Source organism: Schistocerca piceifrons, chromosome 1 (genome assembly GCF_021461385.2).
Source record: "Schistocerca piceifrons isolate TAMUIC-IGC-003096 chromosome 1, iqSchPice1.1, whole genome shotgun sequence".
Classification (NCBI taxonomy): Eukaryota; Metazoa; Arthropoda; class Insecta; order Orthoptera; family Acrididae; genus Schistocerca; species Schistocerca piceifrons.
In genome coordinates, this window is record NC_060138.1 from 457,998,782 (window position 1) to 458,024,145 (window position 25,364).

General features: G+C 39.8%; 1 protein-coding gene across 1 annotated transcript in view; it reads left to right on the top strand.

Moving 5' to 3' along the window:
- The window catches only part of LOC124735543 (ionotropic receptor 93a), a 295,666-nt gene that overhangs the window by 94,970 nt on the left and 175,332 nt on the right, over positions 1–25,364 (top strand). Inside the window, exons 3-4 of the mRNA XM_047248570.1 lie at positions 1,444–1,599; positions 23,682–23,781. Coding sequence (XP_047104526.1) covers positions 1,444–1,599; positions 23,682–23,781 — 256 coding nt within the window. The remainder of the gene's footprint in view (positions 1–1,443; positions 1,600–23,681; positions 23,782–25,364) is intronic.

Genomic DNA, 25,364 nt, shown 5'->3' on the forward strand with positions numbered 1-25,364 from the left:
GGAGGTTAATGTAAACTGTACAGATTGAGTCACTTCCAAGTTTTGATAGCCAAGAAACTCATTAATATGAATACACCCTCTTATCAACACACTTTCATATATACAAACACTGACGATTCACTCACTTATGGTAGATCAGTCAGCTTACATCTGCTTTATGAAGCTTCAATGATTGCTGTAATGTTCTGTTATTTCTTTTTATGATAATTATTATATGACATATATGAAACTGCAAGTATCCTCATGGTGCAATGACGAAATGCTTTATAAGCATTTGGCTGCAGCAGTGTCGAGCGAACAGAAAACTTAACAAACTTTAATACTGAACATTTTACTTCAGACCAAGTAATTATTTGCAAGCTCTTCTGTCTGTTCGAAGCATACAAAGTTTCTGCCATGAAATCGCAATATCTAATACAATCAAGTGAAATGGATAAGATAATTATTTTGATGGAACTTTTTTGATTGAATGTAATCTCAGTCTTGACTTAATGATCCATAAGCAGCATACGCTTGACTTCAAGTTGACTCTGTCTTAACAATTCCATCAGACTAGCAGTTCTTTTCTAATGGCATCCAAAAAAGTAATTCAAATCTCCCAAAATTCCATGCTCGTGTTTCTATTACAAGACTTCACACTGTTCTGATTGAAATTTAATAACCCAGTACACATATTACATTTAATTCAAAAGTATACTTTTCCTGTCAGAGAATTCATTGTGCATATGAGCGTCTTTTCATCATACTACCTGTGAATGTTCAAAGTGTATTGCATTCTCATCATTCTGTCATTCTTGCTCACTGGCTATATCAGATCTGAAATGTCACTTGTAGGTCTGATTCCCTGCATTTCAACATAAGAATGTACAGTTTGTAAACATTCATGAAGTACATGATACAGAATAACATTTGAAAAATATTGAGTGCTAATCAGTCAGACATTTGATGTGCAATATGTCTTTTGCATTTTATGCCAAATTAAATGTTCTCGAACTCATCAAATTAATTATACAAAAAATGGAAATCTTATAATCTTGCCCCCTTTCATATACATTTCTGCAGGTGCCCATAGTAAAAAACAAATCATTGCATTACACTGTGCTAAATTATTGACCCTGCAGTTGGAAAGGACAAGCTTGGAAAAGGAGAGTTGAATGGTGCTGCGAAGATGTGGTGGTAATGGGTTTGGTGGGAGGTGTGTTGGGAGGTGTAGTGGCTGTCAGGAGACATGAGTTTTGGGATAGGGGTGATTATGATGGAGGCCAGGACATGGCTATGAAAATGCAACAAAAGGATAGAATGAGACAGGAAGACCAGAGAGTGGGCGAAGGTACAATTCTGATTCCCAGCTAACCACTGTTGTTATCATTACCCTTACACACTATAGGCATCCATCTAATCAGGAATGAACAAACTATCAGTGGTTACTCCTTTGCTTTCCAGATAGCCCTTGTGCAAGATTACCTCCACACCAAGCCATCACTGTGCCAATAACAGCAGTAAAAGATGAGCTGGCGCAGCTTGTTCTCGACTTGCGAAGTGGAGGTGCCCTGTCCTGGAATTCTGCAGTGGTGTTGTTCCACCAACAGCGTCAGCCAGGTAACATACTTAAACTACAGGAGGGTATGTTTTGCAAGAGTGGACAATCCACAATTTTCCCATGTTTGCTAAAACGACTGAAATTTTCCTTTAAAGGAAGATTAAATATCCAATTTGCTTCATAAAAAGATCCTAGAGGATATGCAACATGCCAGAAAAATAAATATACATAATATGTATTAACGACACAACTGCTACTAGTATGCTAATGATCCTTCTACAGAATGTAACTGAAATTGCCCTAAACTGCACGATATAATTTCATTAAACTATTGTTGACAGACGTCGAAAAAAGTAAAGTTTCACCAATTACAATAATGGGCTCAAGAGATGCAGAAGTTTCATACCAGTGCATGTGTTATGCGATATTGTTAAAAATATATGTATACAGGGCGAGTCACTAACTATTGCCACCTAGAATAACTCCGAAAGTATGACAGTAGCTGAAAAGTTTGAGGTACAAATGTTGCATGGGACAAAGGGGGCCATATTATGACGTTGATTTTTTGTTGCTAGGTGGGGTCGCTTCAGAGATATGAAGGTCAACATTGTTTTTTTTTAATGTCCTATATCCTTGTAAAAAGAGATCTATGGATGGATGAAGCTACTACTACTACTACTACTACTACTACTAAATGGGATGCTATAGTTTGGTACTTACTTTCTGATAGCGGCTATCGAGACGAATCCAGTGATGTGTAACAGTAAGGTCTTTGAAGGTCAACGAAGTCACAAAGGTGGCATGAACCTAGCAACAAAAAACCAACGTCATATTATGTCCCCCGCTGTCCGATGCAACATTTTCCCACAAACGTTTCTGCTCCTATCATACTTTTGGAGTTATTCTTGGTGGCAATAGTTAGTGACTAACCCTGTATAGCACTATGACAGTTGGTTCTGCTAGGAAGTTTGTCAATAGAGCTGAAGGAGTAAGCCACCAATAAATTATTTCCTGTTCTCTAAAAGTGTACTTTATTGGTAGCTAAACTTTTAACCGAAAATGTGTGTTTTTGAATAATGGGCACATTTGTCAACCAAAGTAAGTGATTTTAATTCTTTATGTAGACTTTTCTTATTTTCAGTACTGTTATTAATTCAGTGAACTGATCTGTTTATTTGAAAGACAAATATATTATTTATGAGTAATTTCATTAAGGAATAAATATACTGAAAAGCATTAGTTGTTACACACAGTTCTCTGGATAAGCTTCAGAGGGAAGTTTTAAATTTATGCTATACGTCATTATGTTTTACACTTCTGAAATAACAGAAGTTCAGGCTTAGGTTATGAATTACCTCAGATTTTTATATCAGATTTCATTATTGAATGAAAGTAAGCAAAGCATTTCGGATATTTTTATTTTTAGATTTCCTGTATCAGACAACAAAGCAATAATATTGTGTTTAGTCATTTCAGCATTGCAATAGTACATTTCTCTCAAGTGAGTTTATTACTGGTATCATTTTGAAATCTCAAGAATTTGACACTGTCAACCTTCTTATTTGCATGTCACAGTGTTTTATGTATATGACACGTGGAAACCAGTTGAAAATTGTGGTTTTACAATGTATGTTCAATTAACAGGTCTTTCTGTAAATACAGATCCTTGGTCTGAAAAGAAGTGTATACTGAATTATGCTCTTTCTCGAATGCTTCATGAGATAAATTTATTTGATATAGGGGCCTACTTAGCATTTTTCCACTAGTGGTGTGCAGATGCAGTCAACAAGACACAATCATGTGTATTTTTTTGGAAAACATGTTACCTGAATAACAGAGGGCACTCTATAAACAATAGAACTTCCTCTATTCTTTAAGCATGATGGAGCTCTTCACATCATTCCTCATATATGAGGCAATGTCTTATTTCGATTTACCCCAAATGGTGGGATTTTGTTTACTAAGACAGAATTTCAGAGAAGAAATATGAGATGTGAGAAGAAGTGCTAAGTTTCAGTGTGGATACAACTGCCTTCAGTAAGGAAAGTGGAGAGTCGCTAGAATAACCAGTGCAACATGTGCTTCTGAGAGTAAAAAATCGTATTAAATTTGATGCTAGGCTTCTTTAAATTTAGTGTGGGGTGCTTAAAACTGACACTAAACTGTTGTAAATTTACAGTGAGCTGTTGATAATGTATTATGAACTATTGTTAATGTTTAAACTGTTAAATATTAATAATCAGTACAAAACTTTTAACAAATCATAATGATGATGAACATTTATCAGTGTTTATCTTGGGAACCATTCATAAGATATAGTAAATATTAATTCCTTTTCCTCAAATGACTGTGGCACTCATCTCCCAGAAAAAGTTACCTGTAGTGGAGAACCACATTTACACAACAGTACTGTTTGATTCCAAAATTTCGCTGTTACAGTTCATAATAATTTGCCTGTATTAATGATGGTTGAGCTCTGTCACTGTGGATTGAATTACTTGAAGAAATAAGGAAATTAGACACGTTTTTAATAATTTATTTTATGTGAAGAAACGTTTCGGGCTTTCTGGCATCTTCAATTGGCCCAGTTCATTCATACCTTGCTACAGTGGTTCATGAGCATTGTGTCGAATAATGTAGTGAATATATCAGTGAGGCAGTTGCTCATTTCAGGTGCTTACTGACATGTTGCTGTTATGACTCACTAATATATGGGCTCGCTTGCTAGAAAAACACAGACACCATAGGGTGGTATTGTAACGTCATCATAGATGAATCCAAGAGGACGTCGACGTCCAAGGCCCCCTGACAGAGAAACGGGTCATGGTCTTTGCATGTGCGTTGCAGGAAAGTGTTGTCATCGAGCTTGTATCCTGACTTTGATTCCCTGTCAGTGTTAACTCATTGGATTCATTCGTATGTGCCTGTTGATGTTTTAGTACTCCAAATGCTGGTTTCCATGCTATGCTAAGTTGAAATCCTGCATCTCAGTCAATCAGATCATTAGTCACATCCACTTCAAATGGCTCTTTAATGCTGGAATCTAGTATGTGTAGCCGGACGACAAGATCTTTGTGTTTCTTGAAGTTTTTCGAGCGTATTGTTTTATTCCATCATTCTTCGGACATGTGTCTGGGATATTTTTTACTCGTTTTTCTGATATGTCGACAGACAACCTTTCAGACATTCACAAGGTGAATTGCTTGCAAGATTTTAAATCACTTTACACACTGTGGGGTAAACGTGCATGCATCAGAGATGATACAGTTAGTAATAAGAGCGTCAGTCACAGATTAAATTCATGCAGCTAACAGTAAAGAAATGCAATAGCAGATTTAGGAAATCCACAATGCTTACAGAGTATGTTGCTGATAAGTATGCCTAGCACAAATATTTCGTTTGAGAGCATAGATGTGAAATGATTTCTATGATTTGTTGAGCCGAAAACTCTTGTCTCGATTGAGTTAGGGTGTCTTCTACTTGTATTTCCACAGCTTCATTGACCACTGAATCCCAGTAGACTGAGGCTGTGGCAGTATATAACTTTCCTGTAAGTTGTAGGGCAAACTATGTTCTGCCCCACTCTGCGTTGTTGCCAAATTTATTCGAGATGGCGGATCCAAGATGGCATCCATAGATATGGAAATGTCACAGTGATGTTAGGGGGGGAGGGAGAAGTTCAAATTTTGGCGGGAAAATAGGTCAATTGGGCTACCTCCACTAATCTAACCCCCTCCCCCCCCACCACTCCCCTCCCCTCCCCATCTGGAAATTGGTGGGAAAAGGACTCAGTCTGTGATGGGCTGTTGGATAGAATGAACATGAGACTTTATTTTGTGTGCATTGTTTATGTAAACAATTTGAGCTGTTATAGGCAGTGTGTTCAGCATGAGGTCCAGAGTCCAACTGACCTCATTCACAGTACTGCCACCAGAGGGTGCTGTCGTTCATTCCCTCTCCTCTCCCATGGCATAGTCAAAGATGGTGGTCTGGGGGAAAATGGTGGGAAAAGGACTCAGTCTGTATCTAGCTGCTGGACTAGGAGGACAGACGTAATTGTGTACTGTATTCAATGGATCAGTGTCTGTGCTGGAGAAGGAGGAGTATATTAGCATCTGAGGACTGTGTCAATAGCATTGCTATTTGTTGACGATGAATATGGGCAAAGTCATGCTTCACAACTTATTCTGATAAATGTATATGCTGTAAATGTAGATCATCTGATAAAAGTCCAGTAGCATTGATATTGGGTAAAGTCGAATGTGGACTAAGTTACACTGCAAACCTTATACTGATATTTCGTGTGCTGTAAATTTAGATCATTCCGTAAAAGTCCACTCAGTCAGCCTTCTGAAGTGCAGGAGGCAAGATGTTCACTCACTCTGCCATGCAGCCTCTTCCAACGGGCCCCTGAGATACGGCCAGGTAACACACTGAAATAAGACGTGCACTTGGCGGCTGAACTTCCTCGAATGGGCCTCCCAGCCAACGATGCCATACACTCATTTCCATTTTTTAATCACAGGAACTAAATGTACCATTGCACGAAGAGAGAAAGAGAGAGAGAGAGCTTTGCAGATGACGTGGGAATATTTAAACAATTATACATTTTATTCTGAGGAGTACCGCCACCGCCACACTTGAATGTAGACTCTAAAACAATTGTGACGCATTTATGAAACTGTCCCTGAAGCACTTCGCGCAGTTTTGTGGAAGAACGCTTGCCTCTGAGTACGAGCTGCTTCTGGAGTTACTAAATCCATCGGAATACTTCTCTAAATACATTTTCGAAGCCGCGCGAGACTAGCCCAGTGTTCTAAGGCAGTGCAGTCATGGACTCTGCGGCTGGTCCTGGTGGAGGTTCGAGTCCTTCCTCGGGGCCCGCATCTCGTGGTCATGCAGTAGCGTTCTCGCTTCCCACGCCCGGGTTCTCGGGTTCGATTCCTGGCGGGGTCAGGTATTTTCTCTGCCTCGTGATGGCTGGGTGTTGTGTGCTGTCCTTAGGTTAGTTAGGTTTAAATAGTTCTAAGTTCTAGGGGACTGATGACCATAGATGTTAAGTCCCATAGTGCTCAGAGCCATTTGAACCATTTGAACCTTCCTCAGGCATGGGTGTGTGTGTTTGTCCTTAGGATAGTTTAGGTTAAGTAGTGTGTGAGCTTAGGGACTGATGACCTTTGCAGTTAAGTCCCATAAGATTTCACACTGACACACACTTTCGAAAAGATCGATGCATAGTAGATTACCTCAATTTTGCGATGTATACCGCCACTCTTGAACAGAGACCCTAAAAAAAGATTGTGGCACACTTGTGAAACCTCTCAGGCTCCCTCCACTATTCCGGAATAATTGCATGCATAAACAAATTAGCTAAAGTGTTTAACAGCCAAAGATATTTGCAAATGTTCCTGTAAACAATTTGGTTCAAATACACTCACATACAAAATACTACACTGTCCTCCCAGGTGCACGTGGAACAGAAATAATTATAGCAAAATACACTCAAAAAAATACATTGCTAAAATAAAGGAGTGCAAATACACCGCATCAAAACTCTGAAGATGATCCTGCAAAATAATGTTAAATACACTACCGGAATCACAATAGTTTGCTACACGAGGAGTGGTTGTAACTGGGGGACTCGCAAAGCAGCAGCGCGTCCGCTTGCAGCCGCAGCTCACCACAGAGAGTTGTGCAGACCAGAAGCAGGCGTTTTTTCGGATGGATCCACAAGTGCACGAAAACCATGGCCAGTACCACCTTGTCCCACTTGCTCTGCAGGTGGGGTAGAATGTTGCACTCCTATTGGCTCCTTGGGTAAAATGGCGGGTGGAGGGGTCAGAGGTTATATAAATCCTCGCTGCGGTGCACGTGCTCTCATTCAACGCAGGCAAGAGCCAGGCGGTGATTTTCAAGCGGAAGTAGGTGCCAGCGGACGTCAGGCTGGTGCAGATCATGGGTGGTGGTCACGTACTGGTCGGTACTTCGGCGGTACCCTCGACAGACGGCTGACGAGGAAGGCGCATATTCGGGAGGTGTGGGCAAAGGCACTGGCCAGGATGTGCTGTACCCGCTGCTGAACCCAGAGACAACACTACCTCCGGACTGCAGTAGAACACTCTACCTAACACTCATCAGGCCAGTGTTGGAGTACGCTGCCGTAGTCTGGGGAAACGCGGCCGACACCTCAGTGAAGATGCTCCAGACCGTGCAGAACAAAGCCTCAGGCTCGCACTGCACCTGCCACGCAATTTCCCCACGAGGGAATTGCACTAAGTTGCCGGAATGTCGCCGCTGCACGAACTTGCCAAAATATCGCCGTTTAAACAGCGCTTCCTGCAATTAGCAGCAAGCTTTTTCGCGGCAATGAATGAAGCCAACAACCAACTTGTCAGAGGACTTGCGAATGAAGTCCACTGGCAACCAACCACACGCTGGCCCGACCTGCTGTGCGAGTAGCGACTACGCACCAACAGCAAAAGAAGAAGAAGACCTCACTAGTGACACCAAGACGACAATTCAAAAATGAGATGGAAGAAAACACATAGGAAGCTGTAGGAACAGCAGTGTAGGCTGCTTAACCTAGGTATCGACCAGGCAAGAAGCCTAACAGAAGTCACGACAGGCACATGCTCTCATTCTGCCTTCATCAGTTTACCAGTGCGTTTGATTGTATGCTTATCAGCATTCCTAGTCACCGTTTGTTCGTTTGAGTGGTGTTCATTTGCATTACAAGATGAAACGTTCATCCAGCGACACCATCAGCAGCGGTAGCAGCAAACGCCTTCGCCAGGACAGTCTGTGTAATGTTGATTACCACCAAATGTAGAGATTTGACCCAGAAGTTATTGGCCACCACCTTACAGATATTTATAAAGAGTCCTTAGCTGAAGAGCTTTATAGTACCAGCATAGGAGCTGCAATATATAAAATGGATCATAAGTTTGATCCTGTGCAAGACTCTTAACGTTTTTTAACTCTAACAAACAGTATTTAGAATATGTTTCTCTGTTCTGTCTACCAATCACAACCATGTGATCTCAGCTATCAAATACCTTACAGAACAGATGCTGCAGTGTTTTAAACAACAGTCTGCTGTATATCTAGTGAGGTAATAGGGATATGTAGAAGTTTATTGCTGTTTTGGATGCTTTCCTAGAAAAGAGAACGATCTGCTTCTAAACTGACAGGGATCTGTGTTAAAGGATGATAGAAAGTAGATGGAGTAATGGGTTGAGAGGGGCTGGTATTAGGTATGATTTAATGTTAGGCTGATGATGCATTCTAGAGAGAGGGCAATGTTGTGGCAGATCATTTACCACACATTTAACTATTTTTCCATTGTTCTTTCAGGCTGTATTAGTTGTGTGTTATAACCTGCGCTTGATTTAGACTCAATTGCCAGTTCTGTTCGTGACTCAGAGCCATATCTACCTGCAATCAGTAACAGCAAACCTCTCCTTACCACAGCCTGTAGAGGACTTCCAATGCACGTGTGATGAATGCATATACATCGAACCAATGGAAAACCTATTTTGGCACCCTCCTCTAGATGAACGAAGATGTATGTAAAGTACTCCATTTCCCTGCCACATATTTGATATAAATTGAGTCTTCAGTTTGATAACTGTGGTGATTCTAAGTTAGTGACAGAGATTTGTGCGGTACTGCAATCCCTATATACATTTGCTTGATAGACGTTGTGTGTGGAAGAGACTGCGTTTTGTTCACAAAGTTGGTGCATGTTATGTGTAATTTCACATGTCATACTCTATTTCCTCATAAGGTGTTGTTTCATGTATTTTCCTTTGCTGAAGATCATTTTATAGGACTGATGCGAGCACAGCATAATTTCCCAACCGTAATCGGAGGTGAACAGCGGGAGCTGTATGCCTCCAGAAAGCTGTACAGTGTATGAATCACATAGAATCTATGTTTCTTTGTTTTGGAGTAGAAAGTAATAGTTTTATCATCTCAAAGTTTCTCACACTAGTGAGTGGTATAGAAAATTTGCAGGGTGAACGATGTCATGTGTTGGAAATATATTTCCTGCATTGGAGTGTTAACATAGTTTCATTCCACATGACTAATACGTCAGAAACCACACTGCTTTAACGTTGTAGCATGATTAAGTGCAGAACCGTATAGCTTTAGGAATGTAGGTTTATGTTCTACAATCATTTCTCTCTTCTAAGTACCTTCTTGTTATGGAATCCAGACACTAAAACAGTTCTACAGAATTGATAGCACAAACAATTTATGTAAAAAGTTTCGAACTCCTTCTGTCTGGAGCCCCATCATGCATATATCATACGTTTCCTCTTCTTCTTAATTGATTATTATATCACCCCAACACTCTCAAATGTATCAGGCTCATATCTACAATACATCAATAAGGAGTGCTAAACTCCTCAGCATTCAAGCAGCTAGAGAGATAGTGTGCAATTGGACAGATGATGTGAATAACACTGGTATGGAACAGTCTTCGCAGAATGGTACTGGAGTAAAAATGCCAGTTTATGTCATTAGCGTTGTTTGATACAAGTCTGGAACACATGTTATAATCTTTGTGGAAACAAAATTTCGAGATGTATTGATTACATAGAAATCAGCTCTTTATCTTCCTATACAAGACGTCGGATTAGTGGGTATAGAACCTTTCTACTTCTAGTCAGTTGCAAACTAAAGTGGAGACAATCTTGTAGGGATGGTTGATTAAAAACTGAGGAAGAGTAACGAGATGCATAGAGTGAGGCCATCTAGAGTTTTGCTTAGGGTCCTTAGCTGATAGGTTCAACATGGGGGAAGTTCATTTCGAAGTAGAAGGCAGCAGATTTTATTCTACAAATGCGAGAATGCTTTGTGAGTCCCATCCACAGAGGGGGAGATGGAAAATCGTAATAAAATCTTACCGAATTTATATAGTGTTTCGGCTAAGGAACGTAGTTTTGCGCCTCCTCTCTGCTGATGGCTATTTCCGACACTAAGAAACAGTATTAATGTATTTTGACGTAGGCAGCATAACAGGGTTTGCGATATGTGCACATGAATATGGTCCTCGCCAAGTAATGGAGAGGCTGGTTTAGCAATGACACAGAAACTGAGAACCTTGCTACAATGTCTTTGGTTGATAGCATCACGAGATGGAAGTGATGAGACGTTTTGTTGGCGTGGCAACTTGTTGACAGTGGTAGTTTGGACGCTGAATAATTTAGTAACATGCATTGAAATAACGCAAAACCTAGTAAAGTTACGAAAATTGATGGAAAATACGTAAAATTGATGGAAATAGACAAAAAATGTGGAGGGATGATGGTACTTAAATGCTCGCCTGCTTGTTTGAAAATCATTCCATTCCTCCACCTATGAAATTGACAACTGATAGTGCATGTTATCTGTGTTCTATTGGTTTCATCCCTACAGAATACTCCATGTTCCACATGTGGTTATGCATTGAAAGTTATAAAAAAAGATGCAATGTCCAAACATTTGGAGGTCACATACCTGGGTGCAATAAGCTCCACCAATATGACGAATCAGTACTCTGGGTCTCTTCAAAAACTTAACGCTGAGACATCTGCTATCCCATCAGTGTGTAAGATAAGATTAAATGTAGAGGTCATCGCCTTCGGTTAGCTGTTTGGAAACGCTCCACAATGTTGCAAATTCTTCCTGTTTCCATATATTGAGAAGTTTTCCACATATTTGTCAATAAGAAACACCGCCTCTGTCATTTATTCCAAGCATTATTGTGTTGTGGGAGCTGCTTAGTTTACATCACGTGACATTCAGCTTTCTGTGGGAGTTAATTGATCGAAACATGTTAATGTCAGGCTGGTACCTCACACAGACCTCATAGTCATCGTAGAAAAACAAAATGTATGCATGTGTTCACATCTGCAGTCACACACTGCTTCGATGTATTACATTAAAAAATGTATCAAACTGCTTATGAAACAACAACACAAGGACCCTCTATTGTGAGAGATAGTATATGGGGTATGGTCTTCTTCTAATAAATGTGACAAAACTTCACACAGGTCTACGGAAGGGACTTCGGTTACTGGCCAACTGCATCAGTGGACTATAGTTCAATTCTTTTATCTTGGCGGTTCGCACATGCCCGCCCAGACGTGGGAGATTGCTGTGTTGCCAGTTGAACGCGCCAAGAGAAGCAGCGCATAGTATAGTTCGCAGACTTACGTTTAGGGGGGAGCGCGCAGTTTATGAAGTAAAGCCACCATGGCCGCATTAACCCTTTCACTGCTACAGAGACGTGCTCCCTGCATTCCGCGATGGGCGCGATTTTGTCATCATTGCACTGCTCGCCTGTGCAGACACATGGTGTTTCGACTGCTTTGACACACTTTATCATTCGATTTCACAAAAACTATTTGGCCCAAAAATTTGATTTTTACACATCTTCTTGACTGATACCTTCCCCCCATAAGTGATTTAATTTTGTTTCGATGTTCAACGCAGTTATTGTGCAGCATTAGATGTAGTAAATCATTGCACGAAATTTTGAAGAGTTTGCAGAGGTAAAAGTCCATAGCGTATACTTTCCGTATGGTCGATTTTAGTTGCCACTAGAAATTTCAAAAAAATACATTCAAACGAATAAAATTCATGAAGTAAGACACTTCGATATTGTTTTTAAATAAAGAAAATATTAAGCCCCGATCAAGGTATGAACTGAGAACCTTTTGCTTAGCAGCCATACACTTTAACCATTATGCTAACACAGCACATCACTCAATGTGTTTCCAGGAGGACTTCAAAATATCACACAAAATACCGACAAACACTTGGTATGATTATGAATTACTCACGTTTCGTCGAAGTAGCATAGGAAATAAACAATTACCGCTGTTCTTTATTGCGAAAAAGCGGTTAGTGATAATGATACAAACACCTTTCCTTGCTATCGCCTGAATTAGGAGGCTTATTGCTTGTTTGATTTAATTAATTAATAGAATATGAAGCAATTGGTATAAAGAATGCTTTTTCCAAACTATCTATAAATGAAAGTCTGCTATCAAGACATTGCTTTTGTTCAATAACTTTATTTATGACTGAACGTTTGTAAAACTGAAGACACTCGTCCGTGCTCTGCACTGCAGTCGAGCTCTGGCAACGTCGTTCTCTGTTCATTGGCTGACTGTCTTTTGTGACATCAGATGCGCAGAACGAACCTAAACTCGGCCGCCGTCATAAATGACGCGCACTTTAGTACACATATATTTACGGTATCACTACGCATCGTCAATGTCAACATGAAGATGGTATTTGTTTCCGATATATCGGAAGAGAGAGACAGGGTAAAACCTTACTGAGTCCTTTACGAGGTGACGTTAGCGAAATTTTTGTAGTTCGTAGTTTTTCTTTGTTTGGTGTTACAAAAATAATGGAGAGAGAAAGAGAGAGAGAGAGACTGTGTTGTTAACGCAGACTCTGACTGACACTATCAGAGTGGGGTATTTCTAACGTGGCACTCATAGGGATATGATGAATGAGTTAAAGAGCTTTACAGAGAGATATTTATAGACAGTTATTCTGAGTCAATGAGTTGTAGGTGTTATACTTCTGAATTTCTTTGTGCAATCCACGTATACTCTGCATTTCCTCCCCCAAGTTAGTGTCCTATTTTTCTCATTGTGATAGCTCTCTGTCTAGTCAGTGATCGATGGAGGACAACAGTCTTCTAATGAGGGATAGTGATGTCAGAATTGATGTGATTTTGAGAGAATTAGCAGGGGTCTGTGGCTTGGTTGGAGGTGTCAGTCCTTCCTGTTCTGGCAAACGCCGACTATCGTGCAAGAACGTATGTTATGTAAATAAAAGAAGTGAGGGCTTCTTAATTGTAATTGCTCTCTTTATTCCCCAACAAATATGTGATAACAATGATGTGGCAGGAGGTTTTTGCTACTAGAAAGCAGTGGTAGGCTGTGCAAAACTACACCCAGCTGATTTAGGTGTGGACATATCATAATTTTTCGGCTGCTATAAATCTATAAATGATAATCATGCTACTTGTCAGAAATTTTATGCTGTTGGAACATAATGTTACTGTGGTTAGTGTTCCAACAGAGTCAAAGAAAATGATGTGGGTGGGACTATGATTGTGAAAATCATAGTCCAACCCACATCATTTTCTTTGCCTTTGTTGGATTGGACGATATAGATTTGCTGTGGAAAATTGCATTTTCAGTGCGTCGATCATCGTCAAGGGTATGAAATATTTTACGAGAAAAATTATGCCTATTCATAAGGAGGATAGAGAGTTACATGGGAAATTAATATTTCCAGAACCACAGTCATCAGGAGGATGTATTTCCAATAGTGTGCTCATTGTCAAATGTCACCAGATTGGTGACGCAATCGTAATATTTCATTGTAATTATACTAATAAATATGTGGCTGGTTTCTTGGAATGGCTGTGTTTGGTGTCCTGGCGTATGGCTAAGGTGGTCAGTGGCCAAAATGAATGGACATTTCTGGCTTAAGTCACAAACCACTGATGAGCTTCCCAAAATGGTCAGGCGCATTACAAATGTTCAAATGTGTGTGAAATCTTATGGGACTTAACTGCTAAGGTCATCAGTCCCTTAGCTTACGCACTACTTAACCTAAATTATCCTAAGGACAAACGCACACACCCATGCCCGAGGGAGGACTCGAACCTCCGCCAGGACCAGCCGTCAGGCACGTAGCAAGTGTGCAGTTGACCTCAGCATGTCATGCTCTGGGTGGGTGAATAGAGAACTAATACGCAGTATGTGTTGGGCAGCCTTCATGATTGCATGTATTGCGAGTATTTTCCGACTTTATGTGGAAATTTGAGAAGATTCAATATGGCGAATGTATGTATGTATTTCTCTAATGTAAATTGATCAGTTCATGGGTGGTACTGATGGCAGAACTTTCTCCATCCTCTGAGCATTCAGAATGGCTGGTGTGTGGGTGCCGGGAGATTAGGGTACAGTTACCAGCAAGGCCAACACGAGACAGTGACCTACCTATGTTTCTGCAGTCTCCAGCATCTAATTATGACAGCAACTACTGAATGGATTGTGGTTTAAATGTATATGTTTACAAAGTGTCTTGTCCATATGCTGACAGCTTCTGTGTGTGGCGTTGAGTGCTTCTCAGCACATCCCAGTGGACTCTGTCTTGCAGCAGAGAGATGGAGAGGTATTTATTTAAGTAAATGTGGATATGTTGCTGTTACTATTCTGTCATATGGTAGACTCTTTCCCCTCTTCCTTCTTCTTGGTGTAGCAGAGAGAATCAACTTGGGAATTCTATAGTGCTTTAAAAAATTTACTTAGCAGGCATGTAGGTGGGCAGGAGTTGCACAACATGACAGCATAAATTTCCTCTGAAATTTGAAATTACAACTATAATTTTATACAGCACCGCTTCTAGTGGCAATTTCAAATTCCTGATTGATCAATTTATTGTTCCCAATACTGGTATCATGAGCACATTCCAATCAAAACCATGCCCCGTCTCCTGTAAATTGTTTAAGGATATAGTGCCACCGAACTGAAATTTGAACTTGTCACTACATTTTCAGCTACCTCCAATGTAAAGAATTTCCTGCCAAACGACCTAACTGTGCCAGTATCCAAAAATAGGAGGTATGGAGAAAATCTGGAAGGGGGAAGAGTAAGGGTTGGAGAGTGGGTGGTTGTGGGATAGAATCCTGCAATTTCATGTGAAATACGCCAGTCCTAGTATCCACCAATAGGATTCAAAGAAAAAGTGTCCCATACAGAGGTTATCGATTAATTAATTAGCCAATCAATTTCATACAGTGGAAGACCTATTTCCAAGACAAACACAGCTTGGGGTTTATCAGGTACCTGATACTTTGTTCAGGACAAAAGAGGGGTTAGCAGTTAGTGTGGTTTCCAGTGACATGTGACAATTGCTGATGGGGAGGGGGTGAGTGGGGGAGGAGTGTTAGGCTATGGGATGTACCAGAGGGGGAAGAGTAATTCATTGATCAATTTAATTAATTTTATATCAAAAGTGTGCTTGTATCAGCAAGGAGCAGAGGGAAGGGGTTAGGATATCCCAGAGGGGTGAGGGAGGAGAAGGATGAGGGAGGAGGAAGGTGAGGGGAAGGAGTAGGTGTTTTTTCAGAAAGTTGGAGTACCCCCAAGCGGTCATAAATCAATTAGCATAACAAGAGGCAAGGGGAGGGGAATGAAAATAATTTGCCCCTGAAGTTATGCTTGCCACAGAGCAAGGTGGCTGAGTGGTTAGCACGCAGGGCTCACATTTGGAAGGACAATGGTTCAAATCTGTGTCTGGCCATTCTGATTTAGGTTTTCTGTGATTTCCCTAAATGTTTCAGGTAGATGCCAGGATGGTACCTTTGAAATGGCATGGTCGATTTCCTTCCCCACCCTTCCTGATCCGAGTTTGTGCCCCATCTCTAGTGACCACTTTGTCGATAGGATATTAAAAACTAATCTCTTCCTTCTCCTGTATGCTTGCCCCTGAATGTGTGCAACCTGCAGAAACAAATTGCGCCGGAGCCGCCATTGCCCTACTACTAGTGAGATTCCAGGCTGAATGTGCCTGACACAATTTGCAAAAGTGCTAATTGGTGTACAGAGGTCAATGGTAGTAGGTGCAAGGGGTACTGTGAGGTCAGTTCCTTTTTTGTGAGTGCCCTATTGCTGGTCCTTGTGGCCACTGAGGCACATGGGTCAGTGGAAACAATGAACCCGGGGCTCTGAGTGCGGCTCTGATGATTGCATGGTCCTCACATTCTGTCATCTCTTTACATTGACTATTTCCTTCTTTATGGTGTGTTTATCCATGGTTCGCCTATTCCTGCCAGCGTTGTCTTACAGTGGCATCACTCCTATTCAATTAGCCAGTTATTCCAAATAGCTACTTTGAGCCCTACTGCACTTCCTCTCTCAAATGCTGGGCCAGTCTGCAAGGCATAGTTACTGTCCAACTGAGTGCACACAATGAAATTCACAAAGAATTTATGCCCTGGTATCATTATGTCCCCTGTTTACAGTCTTTCCTCTTTCAAATGCTGGGCCAGTCTGCAAGGCATAGTTAGTATCCAACTGAGTACACACAATAAAATTCACAAAGAATTTATGCCCTGGTATCATTTTGTCACCTGTTTACAGTCCTTGGTAGCTGCATGATGAAATTAGGCTGCCACATTACACATTCATCCATCAGCTGCAGAAGTTTACAATTTTGCATTTTCCATCGATATTTGTATAAATATCGATTTGTGACCAATTTGTGTAACCACCTTGTGGGTGCTGCACAGTGGCAGATATACATATAGACCCACTAGGCACGGGCAGCATTTTTTGCTGTGTACGCATTTTAACCTTTTACATTTTAAAATAACTGCGCTTACAAATGACAAAAAATTTTAATATTGCTAAACAACTTGCTAGTTTAAATAAGCCTTCAGAACGAAATTCGACAATACAATCTTAGAAATATACATAGTTTATTTGGTGACTGAATGGAAATTTAACATTCGATGTCTGTGTGGTATCATCTTCATGACTGTTCAAACTATTTGGAAGTAAGCTGTCAGGACGACAATCTACAATACAATGTTTGAAACATTATTATTCCAAGAATGTTGTCGGCTTCTACTTAACCCTGCCATATTTTCCCCATGAAATACTGGGACCCCTGAAAAGCTGTGATAAACTAATCACCAGTTTTTTCAATACTGTAACATGTGTAGGCCTCAGTAAGTAAAACCCAATTCTACTTAAATTTCTTGTAAAAATTACGAGGAAGTATCAAGTCAGCCCTACATTACTGTAATTAATGTGAAAGCTCTGTGGTCTTCAGTATCTGAGTTTTAATTCAATGACACCCGTTTAACAAGACATGTTGATACTGGGTGTATTTACATTTTTAAACACATGTTTGTACGAAAAGAACATAATCAGAATGTCTAATAATGTGTGAAATACACTTCACAACAGTTTAAAAATTTATTTATTTAGTTAGTTACTTTTTTGGAAAAATGAAGAAGAAACCGACTTTCATTTGTGTCATTTATTGTGCTGCAGCCTGCATGATATCAAAGTTCCCACTCTGTGCACTCAAATAGTATGTAGCATTGCAAAATATTAAACTTCTTAACTAAGCTATTTTTCTTTGTGGAAAGGTTATTTTTACTTTATGTTGGAACAAAAGGTGCATTTGCATGTAGACACAACAGCAGTGTTCACACTAGTGACAACACACCACATCAACTATCATCAAGACTACTTAAACTTTGTAACCTGTCTTCTCTGCTCACAGAAACCTCTAAAATGTTATAAGAATAAGTGGGATAAGGGTCGATCCAGCACACCTCACTGCTTGAAATTGAAAAAATTATTTGCATTTTAAATTAGAGAGACAATGCTAAGAATATTCAGAACATATTTGCGTCCCAGCTAAAATTCTGGCGACATGGGAAACAGAAGCCAAAAAAGGGAGTGTCCCATTTTCTTTACGATACGAGTTTTAGCCGGCAGGTATGCTTCTACTGTTCATTGACAACAGAGAAACAGGAGACAATGAAATTCAATTATTCAGCATTGTCGTTCTCTCATAGCACAGTTAGTCGAGTAATCCGAGTTGGTCAGTTCATAGCTCTGTGTTTAAAGGAAAATGCTTTGTGCTTGTGTGCCATGTTTAAAGTAAAAAACTTTGTGCTCACATGCGGTGTAGTACGATTGGAACTGTATACAGTCTTTCTTTCTTTCCATTCACAAGCTTTTTTCTTTTGTTTTGACTGTTGGTTGACAATTTTGTAAGTGCCTTACCATGAACAACAGTGAAAAAAGCAAACATGCAAAATTAAGTGGGGCAGCATTTCGAAAATTATGAAACGAAAGGAGAAGCCAATGTTCTAAAAACGCTTGGCAGAGTAGATAAATTTTTCGCAAAAAATGTTGCTGGTTCGACTTCGAGTTCAAGTAGTATGGATGATATTTCTGACACTGCAGCTGTTGTAAAAAAAAGTAAATACAGATGAAACAAAAGTTAAAAATGAAGAAAATAAAATTGTTGCTGATTTCGAGTTTCACGAAAAACTAAGTGTCGAGTCAAACTTACAAAAAGAAATAACCTCGTTGAATCCAATGATGAGCCCAAGTCTTTTCCCATCTGTTTCCCACCTTGGCACCGTCCGGGGCTTTTCCGCCCCTACACGCAAGTTTCAGGGGGAGGGATCTGGTACCGAGTGTCGTGGGTTTTGAATCCATGCCAGATGGCATGGACCTTGATTACACTAGAGGTCTCTACAGTCGTCGCACCATACGCCATGGCTGCGCACTTTCCTGGCTTGCAATTAACGTGAGGGCACCATGGTGGAGCATGTGGTCCCAGCAGCCAATAGCGACTTATAGTATCCTGTACATAAGCGCCGGCCTCTCGCTCAGCTAGGCAGTCTGAAATTCGTGGAGTCTATCAACATCTTGGCAACAGACAGCGTGTTTACAGTACTTTGTTTACATTACTAGTGTGGATGTTGTGGATTTGTTTGGTTGTCTCTTGTCACCCCGTTGCTTCTTGCGTGTTGTCATTGTAACGTCTTACTCAGTTGTCCGTTGTTGTTCATGTCTGTCCTTTCCTGTCTGTTTGTTGTTCACGGGCTGCTCCCGTTTGGTCCCACCACACTTCATTCTCTGCAACCCCGCAACCAGAATGGTCACAGTTACAACAGTTGAAGAAGCTGGCTGGATTTGAGGAGGGAGGATGTCTTCTGTTGTACTGCATTTGTTGGATCCTTAAGGAGATGATGATACACTGCATTCTGTAGTAAATTATATTCTTCAACTCGATCAACTCTGTAGCCACCAGAATGATTAAACAATGAGCTACAAGGGCTCTGGTGAGAGAATGAATCCATTACACAAGGCGAGAATTAATCTTCTCCAGAAGCTTTCTTTCACTTCATCTGAATATCTCACAGTGTCTTTTAGCGGGTTCCTGGGTGTGGTCACTTGGACATGGCAGCAGGCTGTGGTCCGTCAAACTTCCAAGCAGATGCACTTTGTTTAATTTCACAGATAAAGCACTGAGCAATGCTGCTATATCAGTGTTGGAAGAGGGACTAAATTTTGCTCCCACTATGAATACTTTACACATCAAGGATTTGGTCAGTGGCTTTGAGTAAGGTATCTTGTAATTTCCCAGTGAAACTGCTAAACAAATAAGGTGAGAGACTTGCATGGCCATAAGTAGGATCACCACTGGGGTACTCTGTTCTTTACAAGTAGACACAAAAATAGTAATTTTACTTGTTGACAAGGGGAACCCTACTGCCCTTCTGCCTGCAGTAACATATTTTGGCAAGATGAAGGATTTATTGCAAGACTCAGCGTATTGTCGTCTTTTTAAGGACTCAATGGATCCAGTACAGTGGAAGATGTTCACCCTCACAAATCTAGCCAATTTCCTGAACATCTGAAAAAGAGCTTAAGAGTAGAAGAACCAGATCCACCACAACTTTATGGCTTGAATAAGATACATGAAGAAGTGGCTCCACTTCACCCCATTGTGAGCAATATAGGAGCCCTAACATGTTATCTTGACAAACATCTGGCTTTCCTTTTGAGCCCTTTGGTATGAAAATGTGAACACCATGTTCGAAACTCAGAGGATTTTATACAGCAACTGGGGAATTTTCATCTAGAACCAAGTGATGTGTAAGTGAGTTTCAATGTGATCTCTTTGTTTGCATGAGCACCTCTGGTGGATTCATTGAGAAGAACATCTTACATCTTTTCACGCATCTGCTTACCTCAACTTATGTTTTGTTTAATGAACAATAATTTGAGCTAACTGACGGTCCTGCTGTGGGGAGCCCTCAGTCTCCCACAATTTTACAGGAGGCTTCAAGGACAAAACACTTCATCAGCGGTTTCTAAACCTTATCGGTATTGGAAATATGTGGACGACACCTTTGTCCTATGGTCACCTGGGGGGGGCAACACGGAGGACAACACTTCATTCATTTCTGGAACATCTTAACTCTCTCCATCCAAACATCTGCTTCACCATGGAAGTGGAGAACTCCTGTTTTTAGATATCTTGGTCCATAGAAAAGAAGACTGTTTGCTCTGTCACAGTTTGTTCCATTAATCAGCTCACACTGACCTATGTCTGCGAACTATGAGCTGCTATCATCCGTCCCAACTCAGTGGTGTATTAAGGATTCTCATTCATATAGCTGTCACTCTGTGTTTGTCCAGCATAATTACTCTGATAAGCAAATTTGAAATTCACTTCAACCAGCATACACTACACCTCAGGAAGAAACAGATGAAATGGAGAACTTCTCAGGGATGGCTTTTCTACCTTACATTGGTGGCATCTCCTTTAAGATTTACAGGCTATTCAAGAAAAATCAAATAATTTTTTTTTCTGCCCCCCAGCCTGAGTACAAATGATACTGGGTTCTGTTAAAGACAACCTATGTTGAAGGAGACTGTGGGCATATAAAATCCCAATCCTAGTGTTAAAAATCATACATTGACGAAATGTGTCATTCTGTTAAAGATAGATGCGATGAACTTAGTCATCATGTCATAACAGGTAGACTAGAAAAATCTTCTGTTACTGAATATAGTCTAGACATGGGACATGAACTATGGAGAGGCAAAGATCCTGTTGTCTGTCTTCACACAGTGAGACTCTGTCATTGAAGAAGCAGTTGAAATACATATAACTAAAACCCTCACTAACAGAGACATGGGATTTCAGCTTAGCAAAGCATGGGAACCAACACTGATGTACTAAGGGATTAACATCCACTGACCAATGAATCTAGAGAGTCAACACAGATGGAGGATGATAGTCAGGACCCTTAAACTGGGTGCCAGCACTCTGCACACATGTTCTGGGTCCATGTCTTGTGGTTAGGGTTTCCGTTGTCACTCATACACAGATCATACCCCATTTCTACTGCAGGGGACTCAGGGCATTGACATTCTCTATGATTTGTCTGTGATAATGTTATCCAACCCTTTGGCACCTGTGCTTTTCTAGTGAGCCGGTGCATGTACTGGCAAACCACATCAGCCATACATCTGTAAGCAACTGAAGATGACAAGAAGCTGTATTGTTGTAATATTGTGCAGCTTTCACACCATTATCTGTGGACATTGGGAGAGTCTTAAACAGCACATTCATATCTTCTTCAGTATAAGTTTTTATTGAGTGCATTTTGAATACTGCAGCTACCTTTTTTTTCCGTAATTTGTGGCTCCTTCTTCTGCCTTGATTTGGACTGCAAAAACAGTTATAGATTCATTGCTGCACAAATGCAGTGTTGCATTCATTAGATGAAGATGAGTGAAGAGCAGAAACGCCTATTCCCATATAATAAAGATTTTAAAAAGTGGCCGGTTGCTGCTTTGCTTGAGGGTGTCCAAGAAATTGTTTCTGCTGATTTGTGATAGAGGTGATGAGCGAGAGAGAGAAAATTAAAAACATATGATTCATCAACAGCTTTATATAATATTGTGACTGAAATATTCAAAAATAAAACTGTCACTACATCGATACTAATATGACTGTTAGTACAGTCATGTTGTTACTTGTATTCCTGAACATCTAGCCAGGATATAATGCATGCTAATTGTTGTCTGCTTGATACATAATTATTTTCAACCTACGTTTGATATTTAGGTTTGGAGATATTTTCATTGCGTAGTTTGTCATTACACATTTAAGCATCCTACCTGAAATGTTATTATGTAATGAGTAAATATCCAAACAGTAGTAAACATAAAAAACAATTTTCTCATTTGAGTCTATTCTTCACTCATGTAGCACTTACACAAAACCATGATTCTCTTTATAAAAATTGAACATTTCAATTAACATGTTCAATTTTTATGCTAAAAAAAATTAGCACCCACAGTTTCAGAATGAACAAAATAAGAAAATCTAGGATTACAAAGTAAATGAAGACAGTGAATACAAAAGTACACCAAGTACTCTGACTGCTTTCTCAAAATGAAAATGTTCTTCATTTTAACTGCATTGCCCCTGAAGAGGATTCAGGACGTCAACAGGGATGAAAAATGTGTGAAGCAAACCAAACCTCTCATCTTGATGGCTCATTCTTAGTGCAGAACATGTCAAACTGAATTTTTTACATAGTTTGTCTACATATTGCCTCCATTTTAGCTTTCCACCCAGCTCAACCAATGAATTTTACCCTTAGTGTTTTGTTTACTGTGTGACCTTTAATCTGTTTCCAGCATCAACAGGTAATTTTAATATTTCTTAAACTGCAGAACATGGGAGTTTTTGAATAAGAATTAAATTTTTCTAGTGAACCAGGTAAAGGCTTGCTCAAGTACCATTTATGCTATGCCTGGTGTGCGTGAGTTGGGCACTTTATTAGCAAGCTTGTGTCATCAGCAAACATTACAGATTCAGAATAATATTTCAAAATCATTTAAAGATAATTTATGTAGAACAGGAACAAGAATGAAGTCAATAATGAGCTTTGTGGAGTGCCATATTTATGTTTCTCATTCTGATTTTATTTTTATTCCCATGATGTGGTTTGTTAAAATTATACTCTGCTTTCTTTTATGATGACTAAATCCATGGAAATAGTGTGCCATTAATGCCATAACATTTCAGTTTCAGAAGTAGAATTTGATGGTTCATGCAATCAAAAGCACTTGCAAGATTACAAAAAACTGGATAGTTCTGTTGTTTGGCTCTACAGTAACATAATGCATGTTATTTGACATAGAGGGGGTTTATTGCAACAAATGAGTGTGGAACACTAATTACACTACAGTGCATGTAGATTATATGCAGGCAGGCACTATCTGATATCATATTTAATCAAGTAATTTTCTCTTGTTACAAATATGATAAATTTTGTTTTAGATTACTTCTGATTGATTACAGTGTATTATTGATTCAAAGATTTATAATTACATTGCCTAGTACCAGATTATATTGTGAATAATATAACCCAATTTGGAAATTACATGGCTTTGCATAAGTGCCAGGAAGTTGATGATAATACTTATTACAAATGCTTATGACCATTTACAATATTTTCTTGAATAACATTTCTTCAGTTTTGTGTAACCATATGTTGCAGTTAAGGAATTACAGGCCAATATAGTTGAGGCAATGACACGTAATGATGGTGGTTTGCCAATTGCGCTCTCATTCTTTGAACTCGCTGCTGATCACACAAGGTAAGCTTTTCATCGAAACAAATACTTTCTTTGTATGAGCTGGCAGATCACATATAGCAGAATTAGAAGATAGACAGTGACACAACTGAAAAGGTGAATAGTTTCCACGTTTGTATATGACATGTGGCACTAATGAGAAAATTCTACCATCGGAACTGAGAAATATGGAGTCAATCACTACAGCAAAGGAAAAGCTCCTGCCTTCAGTTGTTTATAAGGCGAACTGGCAACTAACTTAAAAGTACTGATGAGACAATAGTAGATGAATAAGCCATTCAGATACCAAATTCAGTGCTACATGATTTACAGATATAAATAAGGGGTAGGGTTAAACTTGCTCAGATGTTAAAACTATGTGACTGGCTTTTTACTGCAGCTTAAAACTTGCCTTTTATGACTGATTTTCAACTGAACCACCTGAAAGCATCTCATGACTCAGTTAAAACTACACCTACATTTCCAAATTCCAGAGTGGTTCTTATGCTCACATTCAAGGAGTAGTGCTACTATTAGAAAGGATAACTGCACAAATTATGTTAAGTTCAATTTTAAAACACTGCTTTGCAGCATTCCATGGGAAGGCTGTAACATTCCTTCCAATTATTCCACTTTACTTCCATGATCATATACGCAAAACATTTTTATGGAATGAAAAAAAGATTAGTACATTATACGTACGCCAACAACTCCTTTGAACCCTCTTTTGCTCTACAAACCAGCTCGAACTGAAAGATTTAAATAGATCATGATTACATTCTGAATACTCATGGACGGTGAGGCATTATTTACTATTCCTGAAAAAAAATTGTGAAGAGAAGCAGACAACAGCTCCTCTATTGTGGAAATACACTGAACTCTCGCTAATACGGCCCTCAGTAACCTGGCACACTTCCGGCTACTAGGCGTTCAACCTGAAAGGACAACTACCAGTAGCAGATTTCGGGGGGGTAGGAAGGGGGACTAAGAGGCTCAAGCCTTCCCCCCCCCCCCCCCCTCCCCCATCCCCCCAAAAAGCATTTGGGTCCACCCATGAGAAATCTCAAATTAGACTTGGTATTATCCTACTGTATTAGTACTATACTACGTACAGTACAATTTTCATCACTTGTTACATAATCTATTTAAAGTAGGTGTAGTATGTTTTCAAATTTTACATTTCTCTAAGAAGGTGCTTATGTGACTAGTTTTTAAATCAAGCACCACCCGTTGGGAACGCAGCTATGTACGCGCGCACACACACACACACACACACACACACACACACACACACACACACACACACACCATTGCCACCTCCACCTGCTCGCCCGATACGATTGTGAGGTTTGCGAGTGCTCAATCCATGCTGCTTTACACATAGGGCATTGTTGTGGTTTGTCGCATCAGACACAAAAAAAAAGACATCGAAACATAGACAAGGAGATCGTTGTTTGCTTTTTACTGAAAAGGAAGAAAGAAGAGGTAGAATTGAGAGAAAATGAACCAGTATTACCTGGAAACAATGTCAGTGACTTATCATTCTTGGCTCAACGTTCAGCAGGTACGTCTTTCTGATTATTTTGTATGTAGTTAATGAAATTCAT